The sequence below is a fragment of the Tursiops truncatus genome, chromosome 5 (genome assembly GCF_011762595.2).
Source record: "Tursiops truncatus isolate mTurTru1 chromosome 5, mTurTru1.mat.Y, whole genome shotgun sequence".
NCBI lineage: Eukaryota > Metazoa > Chordata > Mammalia > Artiodactyla > Delphinidae > Tursiops > Tursiops truncatus.
This window is the reverse complement of record NC_047038.1, coordinates 37883956-37897697: the sequence shown is the minus strand read 5'-3', so window position 1 is coordinate 37897697 and position 13742 is coordinate 37883956. Positions and strand designations below refer to the sequence as shown.

At 54.6% G+C, this 13742-nt stretch overlaps 1 protein-coding gene across 2 annotated transcripts in view; it reads left to right on the top strand.

Moving 5' to 3' along the window:
- The first annotated feature begins 3392 nt into the window (after positions 1–3392).
- Positions 3393–13742, top strand: part of WDR1 (WD repeat domain 1) — a 39086-nt gene continuing 28736 nt past the window's right edge. The window contains exons 1-2 of one of the 2 annotated variants that reach the window (XM_073805048.1): positions 3393–3564; positions 4031–4152. In XM_073805048.1, the coding sequence (XP_073661149.1) occupies positions 3549–3564; positions 4031–4152 (138 nt within the window). In that variant the 5' untranslated portion in view covers positions 3393–3548. The remainder of the gene's footprint in view (positions 3565–4030; positions 4153–13742) is intronic. The other variant, XM_073805047.1, reaches the window with a different exon arrangement.

The following is a 13742-nucleotide window of genomic DNA, read 5'->3' as shown; positions in this document are numbered from 1 at the left end:
CTTCCAAGAGGTGGGCCAGTCCAACCCTGAGCTCCTGGAGGGAGCAGTGCCCACCCTGCTCCCTGTTCCTCATTGCAGCACTTGCCATGGAGCTCTTTTGCAGGGGCCCAGCGCACTCGAACAGGAAGGAGATCCCTTTCCTCAGACTGACGTGAGAACACGAGTGTTGAAAGTGAGCAAGCAGAAGTTCAGAACGGCTGTCCAGCTGCTCCTTTGTTTCTCCCCAAAGCTCTGTATAGACTCCCTGTATAGACTCCCAATTTATGGAGGAGGCAACACGGCTGAGGCAGATTCCCGTAGGGCTGCACATCCTGAGCCCTCGTTTTCACTACAAAGCAGTTGGCAGAACCAAAGCGGGCAAAGGTAAAGCCTCTTCATATACACATCTAGAGCCAGACTAAGGGTTTCCTCCGAGTTACCCAATTCAGGTAACTGCAACCAGTTTCCCCAAAGGCAGCCTAGGAGTTTTCCTGGAGAAAGACTTAAGGAGTTGCCCCAAAGTGCATGTTTTTAAGAGACACTATTTTACGTGCTTGGAATTCAGTGCAAAGTCATGTGATGCTCTTGGGGCTCATTCTCTCCAGGATGAGAATCAGCAGCTTCCTTTAGCTTGTCTGGTAGGCCCTTCACTAAGTATTGGAAAAACATGGTCCCCGTTCTCATGATGTTTACAGCGGGGGCAGGGGTAAGCAAGCTGGATTAATCCAGCAGGCACAGCAACAAATGTTAAATGCTGCTTACATACAGTTTAAGAATTCAGTTGAATGGACTCTGGCCTTAAACTGGGGTGTCAGGGAAGGCCCGGAAACAGGTGCAGTAGCCCCAAGGCAGGCGCTGTGCCAGTGGCAGAGCTGAAAGACTCGGTGAAAGAGCAGCTTGAGAGCCACGCTAGATCAGATTTGGTGAAGGATTGAACGTGCGGGTGAGAATGGGTGGATAAGGTTTCTGACCAGTGCAGCTAGAGAGATGGGGTCACTGGTCACTGCAGGAAGGGACCCCCCCAAAGGAGTCCGGTCTCATTCGCTTTGGTTTGGTCCTAGGCGGCTTCTCTGGGACATTCCCGACGTGCCAGAAGGCAGTTTCAGAAGTGAGGGTCTCAAAAGTCGCTGGACTGACACAGCAGTGAGTCACCAGAGTACAGTCGTTTCAGGGTCCCCACTGGAGGCCAAGGTCACATTGTTAGGTGGTTGTATTAAAGGCGTGGGTGAGTAGGAGAAACCGAGGAGAGCTGGAAACACAGCTAGCCACATCTCAAGTATCAGAGCCCTTACAGCTGAAACAACCAGACCAGGATCACCCCAGAGAAAAGCACCCTGCATCCCTCTTCCTTCCAACTGCCGCAACTCCCTGCCAAGTCACAAGTCACACTGTCTGTGACTTATGTTTTATAAAGGCCAGCATCCCCACCACACCCAAACTTTTCTCAAGCCCCCAGACCAACCTAATTTACTTGTAAGCTAAAAGAGCCATAGAGCCTAGTATCCTGCCAGGGGTTTGGAACTTAATTCTAAGTAAGTTTGCTTTATAGTCTCATTTTCAGCAAGTCCAATGAGGCTTTACCTACATGCATAAGGGCTTGAGGCTGAGGCCTAAGTTTTACTTTCAAGTCAGTCCTTGCATTACATAGATGCCCTAGGAATGAACTTAAGTTATCACACCTGCTCTTAACCCAGTCCCAATAAGGGTAATAATTAAATCCTGGTTTCTCAGAATAATTAATTACAGCTCCCACCTGGAGAACACTTGTTTTTCATTTCTGCTTTAGAAATCTCACCCTTATGTACAAAGACACAACATTTCTAGGGTCCTTCAATTCACAAAACTACCTTCCCATCTACCCTGTGCCAGGGACACACTCCCGACAAGAATAGGGAACAGAGCATCAGGAATGCACTTGCAAGGGCTGGAAGGTTGCAGTTCAAAATAAGGTGGTCAGGGTAGGGGACTTTCACTGAAAAAAATGACGCGAGCAGAGCATTTAAGTACTTTTCAGAGTAATTCCAGGTAGCGAACAGAGGTGGGGGGGACCCCGCAGGTGCAAGAGCAAGCTTGGGGCACTCCTGGGGTACCAAGGAAGCTGGGGTGCTGCAGAAAGAAAGGGGGAGCAGAGCTGAAGGCAAAGGAGAGTACGATGGAGTCTTATGGAACGCACCACACAGGGCCCAGCAGGCCATGTTAATCCCTTAGGCTTCAATTTTGAGATTCCAAGCACCTACAAGTTTTAAGCTGAGGAACAGATTTCATCCTCAATTTTCAAACCAACAGGCTGCAGTCGGGAGAGCAGACTAAGGTGAAGGTCGGGGAGCAAAAGCCAAGAGACCAGATAGGAAATAGCTGAGTTAACACAGGTAAGACTTCAGGGCTCTGCAGGCCTATTAAGTGCAGGACGCAAAAAATGAACCTGGATGCAGTTTGAAAATAGAGCGAACAGGATTTCCCAGTGGATTAGATAAAGTCAAGGATCACCCCGAGGTTTTCTAGTTTGGGCTCCAGGCCCTTTAGCATATTCTCACACTTACCCTCCTCCCCCCCAAATTCCGATGGAAAGACAGCCCCCAGCCCCTGCTGAAAGGTGAGGTTCAAAGTATTAATAACACCTCAGAACCCTTGCTTCTCCCCTCGCAACGAGCCGCTGCCTCGATATTACAAGTGGAAGCTCCCTTTCCCTTCTGCTTTCTTCATTAGAAAATGAGCTCTAGTTTTTTCTTCGAACGTACATCCCCTTTGCTCTATGGCTTCCTAGCTTTCTAAAAGGAAGTATTGAGAGAGCCCGGCCCTGCAAGGTACATCCCTAAAGTTCCTCCTGCCAGCTGCTTTTTTCGAGGATGGGCGACTCCCAGTTAGTCTCGCTTTAAAAAGAAAGCAAGAAAAAGCACTCTCCTATGTTTACAAATCCCAAGCTGGCGCCTCACAGCTTCTGCAAACAGTAGGCGCCCACCCGGCCGGAAGGCTGGCGGCTCGGGAACGCCCGCTACGCAAACACAGGCAGGAAAAAGGCTTCCCCGGAGCGCTCCGCTGCTCTCAGCGCCCGCAAAACTTCACCAAGAAGCAACCTCGAGTACCCCAACCTTCCGCCCACCCTTCCCCAGCGACCCCCACCCTCACAAACCTCGCCCACCAGTTCCCAAGAGCATTCTGACGCCCAGTGCGGCTGGCCCCGCCCTTTCACAGGGCCTCGAGTGACGTCACTTCCGGGAGGCGGGTTGCCCTGGGCGGGGCCCGCGCGGGGGGAGGGGCGCGGCCAGGTCCGCGCAGGCTCGCCGGGGCCGCAGCCTCCGAGCTGAGCGCTTGACTATATATGGTCAAAGCTGGGGGCGAGCCGCGCGCGGGGCCGCGCTTCCGGGTTCGGCGCGTCCTCAGCGGCAGCGCGCAGGGCAGGGCGCGAGCCGGCCTCGGAGACCCGGCCTCGGACCGCCCCCTCCGCGCACCGCACGCCGGGCGCCGCCTTTCGGCCCCTGTCCCCGGTTCGGCCTCGGCCCCGTCTGATTCTCGGCGCGCGCGGCCCCGGAGGCTCTCGGCGAGCGCTGCGCGGTAACAAGTGGGCAAGGATGCCGTACGAGATCAGTAAGTGCCGCGGCCCGGTGACCCCGGGATGGGCTCCGGCCCTGCCTGGACCCCTCGGCCATCGGCGGGGCGCGAGGAGCGGGCGGCTTGGAGGGGTCCCCGGGGCGCGGGGGAGGGGTGCGGGCGCAAGCCGGTGAGCGACCCGCCACCCTCAGGGGCACCGCGCGGCGATCCCCGGCCAGGGGGACGCCCCAAAGTTGGCGATGCGGTCGGAGCCCCGCGGAGCCCCCGCATCCCTGAAGGGCCTGGTGGAGAGCGCGGACCAGGAAGTCGCGCCGTCCCCTGCGCTCCTTCAAAGTGGCGACCGCCCCTCCGGGTAGAGGCAACAGGTGACCGGCTGAGACCGGCCCAGGGCCCCTCTCCTTTTCTCCCTCCCCTCCCCTCCCCTGCTCTCTGTCCTCAGCCCGGCGGGGGGCCGAGGCAGGGGCTGCCCCTCATGTGCCCTGCTGCGTTTGTGTCTCTGCAGAGAAGGTGTTCGCCAGCCTCCCCCAGGTGGAGAGGGGTGTCTCCAAAATCATCGGCGGCGACCCCAGGGGCAACAATTTTCTTTACACCAATGGAAAGTGCGTCATCCTAAGGAACATCGACGTGAGTACCTATCCGCTTCCCCTACCAGGCGCTAGTTTCTTCCCTGAGCGCAGCTCCTGGGTGAATTCTTCCCCTTCCACCACCTCACCGGCTGCTCAGCGGCCTGGGGAGAGGACGCCACGCCCCCTCGGCCTTGGGAAGACACCTAGGAAGCCCAGGAAGACACCTTCAAATTTATACAGGCCCAATTCTCTTTCTTCGTGGGGAAGCTGAGGCTCAGATTAGTTCAGTTCAAGAGAAGAAGGGCTCTGGGTTCGAGGGGTGGGACCTTGACCTTGGGGTGGTTGGTGACTTGGCCTCGCTGAGTCCCAGTTTTCTCATCTGTAAAATGGAGGTGATGAGATGAGGCTCCCCTCCACTTCCCCCGTCTGCCTGGGCCCCCTGAGTGAGATGCTACATCCCTCCAGCCCAGCATGCCTGGCAGACACCCAGCACTGGTGAAATGGCACTCGTGTGTAATCATTTCACATCCAGGGTCCCCCCAGTGTGGCAGAGCCCGGACTCACAGCCAGGCCTCTGCATTTCAGCCTGATCTTCCACCTACAAATCTGAGCCCCAGTGCAAAATCAGGAACCAGTGTTTTCCCATGAATCATCTGCATGGGCATCCTGTACCCAGGCTGAGAATTTTTCTAGAGCCCACTCCTTGGGAAATCCTGGAAATTTTCCGTTACTGCTCTGTAATCATTGAAATGACCCAGTCTGCCGGTCAGTCTCCCGGCTGCTAGGACGGCACGCAGAAATCTTTCTTCTGCCTGCCTCAGCTGAGTGGTGGGGTGGGGTATGGAAGCCAGAGGTACCAACATGACCATTTGGGGGTGTATGGGGGGGTTTCTCTTGAGCTTGGGGTGGGGCCTTGTGCACAGTTTGTAGGTGGGTGATTTTGATTGGCGATGCCCCCAAGGGATGTCAACTTAAATTCGCATGTGTTGTGCATGATTACCCTTGGGGGGTTGGAACTGTCGCTTTTGAGATGCCCGTGTTCTCAGGAACCTCAGGGCTGGCTGAGGGAATGAAGGGGCTCTGTGGGCCTTGGTTTCCTTGTCTGTGAGAGGAGAGGCCCCTGTGTGGAATGAGGTACTTCTGGCTCTGCCCCCATCTCTCTGGTCAAGCCAAGCAGTCTGCTGGGAGACAGCTCCATTTGGCAGTTCTCCCTTGCCCAGGATGGCTGAGCACCTCGCAGAAGAGGGGTGGGTGGGTGTGAATGTGCCTTGAAGGTGCTAACAGCTCCTCTTCTAGATACGGATTCCTAGAAAGTGTATCCCGCCTTGCTCAGAACTGGGGGAAACATCACCAAGGACTTAGATCATAAAGATCTGGAGGTCTCCAGAGAGGTCCTGAGATATCGAGAAAATAAAAGTTGAGATGGCCCTTAGTAGATAGATACTCACTTGTAGTTTGTCAAATAAAATGGGCGAAAGCGTTCTCAGGGATACAGTGCAGTGGAATGAATGCTTGGGTTTGTCCCTAACAAGTCACACACACATCGTGGCAGGCTACACTCACTTCCAGATGGGAGACCTCACATGAAGACCTACTGTGTGTCTGGTACCATGAAAGGTTCTTAACCTTCAGCATCTCCTTTATACCCTGCCCCGCCTGCAGTAGACCCATTGCTCAGAACTGGGGTCAGGCTCCGCGAGGTGAAGGTAGCCAGTAACGGGAGCTGCTTCCAGCGGAGAAGCTGTTTACAGCCACAGACAAGCACCCTCTTTGCAGGAGGCATCCCCTGACTTGTGGAACCCATTCTGCTTGTTCTTCTGAGCTTTCTATTCTTATCAGTACTCCAGAGTTTACCATTCTCTTTTGAGGGCGCATCTGCTTTCCTTTCCCATCTATTTGTAAGTTTCTACAGGGCCACCACTGGGATGCCGATGTGTTCCTTCCTCTCTGTTCTGGACATACATCAGGCATTTAGGCTTTTGTTCAATGGGGGTGGGCCACTGGTACTTGAGTAAGGTGGGTACATTTTTAATTAGGGCAGAGTACCCCTGGGAAAAAGACATGAATCTAATGAACATTCCGGAAATAGGAAGGAAGGTGATCTGGTTGGAATACAGGCTCAGAGTAGAGAAGAGACATGAAAGGGAGGAGGGGACCAGATCGTGGAATGTCCAACAGATGTCTGATTGGCAGCTCATACTTAATGTGCCCAAACCATATTTGGGTTTCCCATGTGTCTGTCCCCAGAACAGCGATGCCACTCCCCAGCTGGTCAGGCCCCAACCTTGGACTTCTCTTTAGTTCCCCCTTCAATGCCGTATTTAGTTCTTCAGTGAGTCCTATTGACTCTACATTCAAAGACTTAAGAATCTGACAGAACTACTCATCCAAGCTACCATGCTCTCTCGCCTGGATTGCAAAAACAAAAGGCCAAACTGGTCTTCCACCCTGGCCCTCCTCTAGTCTGCCCTCAGCACCACGGCTGGGCCAGTTGTATTAAAATATGAGCTCAAGTTGCTCCTTTGCTCTCCCCGACCCACCGAGGCTGATAGGGCCTTGCTGTCCAGCCTTGCACCTTTGATCTCACCTCACTGCTCACCTTCTCCCGCGGGCTCCAGGCACCCCGGCTTCTGTGCTCTCCCTGGAGCACGCTCCAGATGGGTCTCAGGACACGGGCATTGCTGTGCCCTTTGTCTAGATGTTCATTTTTCAAATAGCTGCATGGCTCGCTCCCTGTCTTGCTTTATGTTTCTGTTTAGATGTTGCCATGTGGCAGGGGCCCCTCCTAAATAGCGCTCCCATCCTGGCCTTCTCTGTCCTTTGGTGCTAATGGTGCCTTGGGAGCCAGCCAGCGAGCAGCCACCCTAACCTGCTATGTCCTGGCCTAGCACAGTACCTGGCATGTAGTGGGTGCTCAGTAAGTCATTTATTGATTGAAAGGCCTTGAAAGCCAGGCTGTGTCGTGGAGATAATAGGCAGCCACTAAAGGTTTTACTGCATGGAAGTAAGAAAGGCTTAGCCTGGTTCAGGCTGCTGGACCTAAATTGTGTGGCATCTACCTTTATTAACACCAAGCAGGTATCAGACCCTTGCTGACCTTCCACTTGGAGCCACGGCTGTCATTCACTTTATTTCCTTAAAAGTTGTTTTGTGAACCCAGCATAATGGCACTTCTTAAGCTGGTAGAAAAGAGTGTTTCTTATCTATTTTCTTTCAACACATCCGATTGCCACACCTTGGAGAGGAAATTCTCCACAGTTAAAAGCATGCAGTGATGTGGCTGTTCAGAAAGGAGTATTCCAGAAGGAGGGAACCTGATACATTCTTAACTCTAGGCCTGCATCACCTAGATGTAGTCTGGGAAGGTTCCTCCCAGTGGCTATGAAGGAGCCTGTTCATATTCTGAACCGCCCAGGATCACTTCCCTGTAAAACAGCTTTGGCAAGTGAGCCTCCCGGCAGAGGCCCCTCCACTGCCAGAAGCAGCCAGCAGATTTGCTACAAGGGCAAGTTTGGGGCTTGCTTTTTAAAATACCCAGTCCCTAAATTCCAGAACTAATATATATATTTTATACACACACACACACACACACATATGTGTATACATACACACATATGTGTGTGTGTGTATATATATTTGGAAAAAATGATTTCTATAAAGTTAAACTCCAGGGAGCGCAGTGTTTGTAGCAGTTTGATGTTGCTCTGCTTCCAGTCACAGGATCAGTGGACTCATCTTGAACAGAATATAGACCAGGTTGGGAGGTGTTGAACTTGAGTGCTGAGTTTCACGCAGAATGATCTGCTGCCAGTCATGTGCAGAAGGGCCCCCTGTGCGTCCCCTTCAGGTGGGGGAGAAGGACTGACCTCGTCCCTTCTGTCCCATTGCACGTGCCTCCGAGTCCCTGCCGAGTGCCGCCGCCCCGCGGGGAGCGCAGACACAGAAGACCCGCCTGCGCGGAGCTCGCTGCCTCGGGTGGGAGTGAAACGGGCCCCCGGGTGACAGGAGGAAGTGGCGTGTTTGATTACCGCCTGGACAGAAAGCCAGCAGCAGGCAGCACACGTGTGGATCCAGGGCAGGGAGAGCACTGAGGAAACGGGCTCCGAGAAGGCCCCGGAGCCGAGTGGAGCCCGAGTGGTGGGGACGTGCCTCACTGGCTCCCAGGCCAGTGGCCCTCAGGTGCTTTGGATGTGACATCAGTGTCACCCCCTCCCCCGCCCATTGCCAATCGTGGTGCGGCCCCCCCACGTGTCAGCTGGCTCCGGGTGGGCACTTCCATTTCTCTCTCCTCCACCCTTCCCCCTCCACCTCCTTTACTTGAGCCCGAGTTAATCCTGTTACAAGTATTTATAAGCACCTGCTTTGTAGTGAAGCCCATGCCTAGTTCTGGAGACACCCCAGCAAAAGCCTGTCCTCACGGAGCTTGCAGTCTCCCAGGGAAACCAACACTCAGACGGGACTGATGCTGAGAGGAGACGTGCCGTGAGGACTTCTGAGCAGCTGGGGGCCCAGGAAGGGACCAGTCAGTGGAGAAGGGGTGGCGAGAGGGCCCCACACAGGTTGTGGAGTTTTGTGGCTGGAGTACTGGGGTTGGGGGGAGCAACAGGCAGGCAGGAGAGGGTGCGGGGCTCTGGTGCTGTGGGCCGGGCGGCTCTGAGACAGCCCGGCCCTGACCAGAGGCCACCAGAACCTTGAAAAGTTTCAGCAGATAAGCAGTGCGGTAGAGAACTGGTTCTGTATCTAACGGAGGCGGAAGGGAGGCCGGTTAGGAAGCTGCTCTAAGATTAAGGCATCATCAGCTGGTTCATCCGATCCTCGGTCTTGGTGTTGCCCACACACATTCCATCTTGCCGAGCCCTGCCCGCAGCCACAGTGCCCAAGATTAAGTCAGTGGTTCTCAGTGAAGTGGTTTCGCCCCCGCTTCCACCCTGCTAAGGGATGCTTGGCAATGTCTGAAGACATTTTTGTGCTACTGGTATCTAGTGGGTAGAGGCCAGGGTGTTGCCAAACATCCCACAATGCACAGGGCTGTCCTGCAGCCCGAAGTGTCAGCAGGGGTGATTGAAGAACCCCAGTAGGTAACATTCTAACGCACCAGGTTAGCGCTTTAAAAGAAGTGTGTCCTGAGTGCTTTGGGAGCAAGAGGGAAGGACCAGCTGTGCCACAGAGCCGCAGGGAAGGCTTCTGGAGGAAGGGCACTTTTGAGTTGGGTTTTGGAAGGTGAGTAAGAGTTCTCCAGGAAGGGCATTGAGACAGCAGAGATGGGGGGAGTCTAGACAGGGAGTACAAGTGCATGGAGGTTGGAAGAAGTGGTGAATCAGACCTGGGCCCTGCCCTCTGTGGGAAGCTTTGTGGATATAAGAATGACATGTAGTCCAAGGAAGAAAGTACTAAGGGCAGTGGGGAGGGAGGTTAGGGAAGGTAGTGTGAGCTTTCTGGGCTGGGAGAGATATTTCCAGCTTGGAGCATCAGAGAAGGCTTCTTGGAGGAGGTCACCTTTGCTTGAGGTTAAAAGATAATTAGGAGAAGGTTATCTGGGACCAGGAAGTAGGGAAGATATTCCAGACTGAGGCAGATAAAGGGAAGAGTCACAGCTAGCGATCTGATAGAGGAGGGACGAGGGCGGAATGGGAAACGGACTTTGGACTGTAGGTCCAGACGTATGGCTGCGTTCCTCTGGGTGAGAGGGAGCCTTGAAGGTTGAGCAGGGCCGGCTGATCGCACTGTGTATGAAGCCACTGGTTCACTGCTGGACCCTGGGCCAGCCCAGAGGAGGTGCAGGTGCGGGGAGTTCTTTGGAGGAGTGAATGTACAATGCTTGGTGTGTTCTCACCACCCTCTGAGGCACTGTGATCAGGCTGAGCCTCTGGATTCGGACCTGCAGCTCTGGAAGCGCAGAGGTTTGTGGAGCTGCCTGGCAGCGGGGTCACTCTGTAGTCATTCGAGTTGAGCCCTTGTCGCCGGTGAGCAGAGGGCCCTGCAAGTTGTGTTTGCTGCACAGGTCCCACCACCAGCGCCTGCTTTTAGGAACTGGCTGTGTTTAGAAAGCCAGTGCTCTGGAAACTTAATCCTCCTGAAGGTCGTGCTCACTTTGCCTGGTTTGGAGGAGGCCCAGGTCCTTCTCTGGAGGCCTCCGCAGTGCCGTGTCCCGCAGCTTCAGTGGTTGGGCGGCCTTCCCGATCCGTGATATGTCCATTGGGTTCACAGGGGGCCAGGTGTGCCGTGGCAAGCCGCCATGCGCTGTGGCCGGAGCCACCCCTTAACCTTACCTGTAAAGTGCGGTGGTGACCTCTGACATCAGCACCTGAGCCTCAGGACAAAGGAACGTGAGAGAGCCTTGAGGGGCTCTTTTACTGACTTCCCCCCTGTGTTGTGGAAAGGTGTGGGGGGGAGATTGCTTAGCTTGCTGCTGGGCGGGGGCTCCGCGCACAGGTGGGAGGTGGGCGTGGCCTCCTCCTCCAAGGCACCTGCACTGCTGGGCCCTGAACCAGCCCTCTGCAATGATGCGATCAGAGTTGGGACTTAGAGCCTGGCGGATCAATGGAAGGCAGAGGGGTCAGTTCGAATGACATTGTCAGGATATTGTCCCGGTCCCAGGAGGGGCAGGAAGAACTGGATGGAGTCTGGGTGGGGCAGAAAGACAAGGTGGGGTTGAGAGCTGTTGCAGAAGATGGGACAGGGCTGGGGCAGGCCTGTGGGGTTGGGGAGTCACAGGTTGGGGGCAGGGCAGGGACAGTCACAGGGTAGAGGGTGAGGGGCAAGGCTGAGGTGAGCCTGGGGTCTCGGTGAGATGACAGGAGGTTTTCACGGGCTCTGCCTGCCTCTGCCCATATCTGCTAGAGACCCACGGGCCTCAAATGCCAGGGCTTCCTCCTGGTTTCTGCCTGAAGTCCCTTGTCCCCTGATGGGGGCAGGGCAGGAAGGAAGTCCCAGGGGAGGGGCACGCCAGCCTCGCACCCTCTGGCAGGGCAGAAAACCCAGCCCCGCTCTGAAGGTCTCCCCGCGGCTCCTGGAGTTGGCTTCCTTCCCTTCCTGTCTCATTCCCCGTTCCCGAGTGCTTCCCCAGATAAACTGCACACCCCAAATCCTGTTCTGCCTGGAGACCGTGGAGGGGGGAGGGGAAGAACTGCTGCCCACCCTGAGTGTCTGAGTCCTGACCCTGCTGGTCTGTGATGAGCCTGGCCTGCAGTGGACACGCTGGGCACAGGGAGGCATCATCTTTGGCTCAAGCAGCCGGCCTCCCTGTGTGCGGAGCAGCAGGGAGGGGTTGCTGCTGGCCGGATGTGTTATGTTCTTTATGTTCAGCCTGGAGAACTTGCCCCCAGTTGTATTGGGAATACGGACGAGGTGCTGTCTCATCCAGCCCAGAGCCTGCTAGAAGGCCGAGCCTGCTGGGGATGACCCTGGGGTTTCACTCACCCTGACCTTTTAAGGGCAGAACTTCCTCCCAGGGCAGCTGCTTACTCATCTTCCACCAGCCACCCACTCACCCTCTAAGGGCAATGCCAGGCTATACATCCAGCATGGGCATTGCCCTCGGGGGGATGGCTTTCCCATCCGTAGTGCCCACATGTGGGTGTGAGAGTCCTTGGTCAGCCTCAAAGTGGACAACTGAACAAGAGCCCTTGTGGTGGCCTGGCCACAGACCGCTTTTGCCAGCTTCTCTGTGAGGGAAGTTGTCTCTGTTAGAATGTTCGGGTACAAAGGACTAACCTGGGCAGGGACAGGTTGGGTTAGACGGACGTTTAATGGATCCTGGGGGTCATCATTTTATTGAGGCGTAATTTAGGTACAATAAAATCCATCCGTTTTAAGTGCACAACTTGAGTTTTGACAAACTGATACTGTCCCATCACCACCGCCATGATCATGGTACAGAACGTTCCAGTTACTCCCAAAAGCGCCCTCTTGCCCCTTGCACTCTGTCGGCCTCTCCACCCTCCCCCCAGACCCTGGCAGCCCCGACCTGCTTTCTGTCACTGTGGGCTTACCTTTCCTACACTTTGATCAGAAAGGAACCACGCAGTGTGTTCTCTTTTGCGTCCGGCTTTGTCACTTAGCGTAGGCTTTCGAGGCTCCTTCCTGTGGTTGAGGGTGTTTAGCTGTTTGTTGCTCTCTGTTGGCCGAGTCGTGTTCCGCTGGGTGAACATTGCGGTTTGCTTCTCCAGGCACCTGTGGGTGGATGTTTGGGTTGTTTCCACTTGGGGGCTGTCACGAACCTTCAACCACGTGTGTCTTGTGGACATGCGCTTTTCTCTTGGACAAATACCTAGGAGTGTGGTCGCTGCGTTTTTGTATAAGTGAATCTTCATAGATAACACGCTGGACTATTTTCTGGCTGTATCATTTTGCATTCCCACCAGCAATATATAAGCATTCCAGACTGTACCCCACCCATCCTTGCCAGTGTTGGTGACATCAGTCTTAATTTATTGACTCTAGTGAGTATGTCATGGTTTCTCATTGTAGTTCTGATTTGCATTTCCCAGAAGGCTAACGACATTGAGCGCTTTTTCATGTGCCTGTTTGCCATTCAGAATATCTTTGGATGCCTGATATATTTCTAATTTCATTAAACAAATGTTTATTCTGCAATGGATTAATTTATGAACCACATACATACTGTATCGTATGATGCTGCGTGTTAAGTCCTAGGGGGAAAAGGACTATGTAAACTTTTTTCCCCAAAAAAAAACACTTACTGAGCATCTGTTATTTGCCAACTGCTGTGATGGCTAAAGAGAGAAATGCACATGAAGCGGGTCAAAGAAAAGTTGGAGGAGAGGGCAAGAAGGCCAGGGACTGGTATGTCATAGCTGCCTTAGGGACGTGTGAACTGCTTTGCAAGCACAGGAGAGAGAAGCACAGGAGGCTTCGCGCAGATTTCCCCTCAGTTAGGCCTGATAAGTGGGTGTTAGCAGTCAGGGAGAGGCGTTGCTGGCGAGGGCACGGCGTTTACGGAGACAGGGGGCTTACAGGAAAGGCAGGAGTGTGGTTGCCGGGGCTAGATCTTAGGGGCCGCTTCTCCGGGCTTACTCTGGTGGGATGGGGGGCGGGATCCAGTGGCCGGGAGGCTGAGTAGAGTCCAGGCCTCTGACCTTGTCGAGGGGCATAAGGAGGGGGTGAGGGGGGAGACAACGGGGTGGTCGTAGAGGTGGGGTCAGTTGGGGGTCAGGTTAGGTGTGCCTGCAGCAGCCTCCCTGGGACCCGATGTGTCCACAGCCTGTGGGAAGCTGCCTCTTTTCCACGGGCACTTGGCTTGCGGAAAGCTGTCAATGGGTATCAGGGATTAGATGGCTCCGTCTTTCTTCCCTCCTGGGAGGAGGCTCGGCTGTGGAGACAGATGGAGAGCATCTCACAGCACATGCTCCAGGTTTGCTGAGAACCGTTGGTTGTGTGTGCAGGGGTGGAGGGAGTGCCATGATCTACTTAGAGTAAATTCTACGTTGAAACCTTACTGCTGAGTAGCAGAGATGCTCCTGGTCCCAGATGCTGGCCCTGTTCTTGCTGCAGAGTCCAGCCAGCCTTGGATTTGTGCCACAAAAGGCAGTTTCCCAAACAAGGGATTTGGACGAGGAGAGGCTCCTGGCTGCCTGCCCCCCTCTGTTGCCGCATCTCCAGGCCAGAGGCTCTGGTTTGGGTCAGACA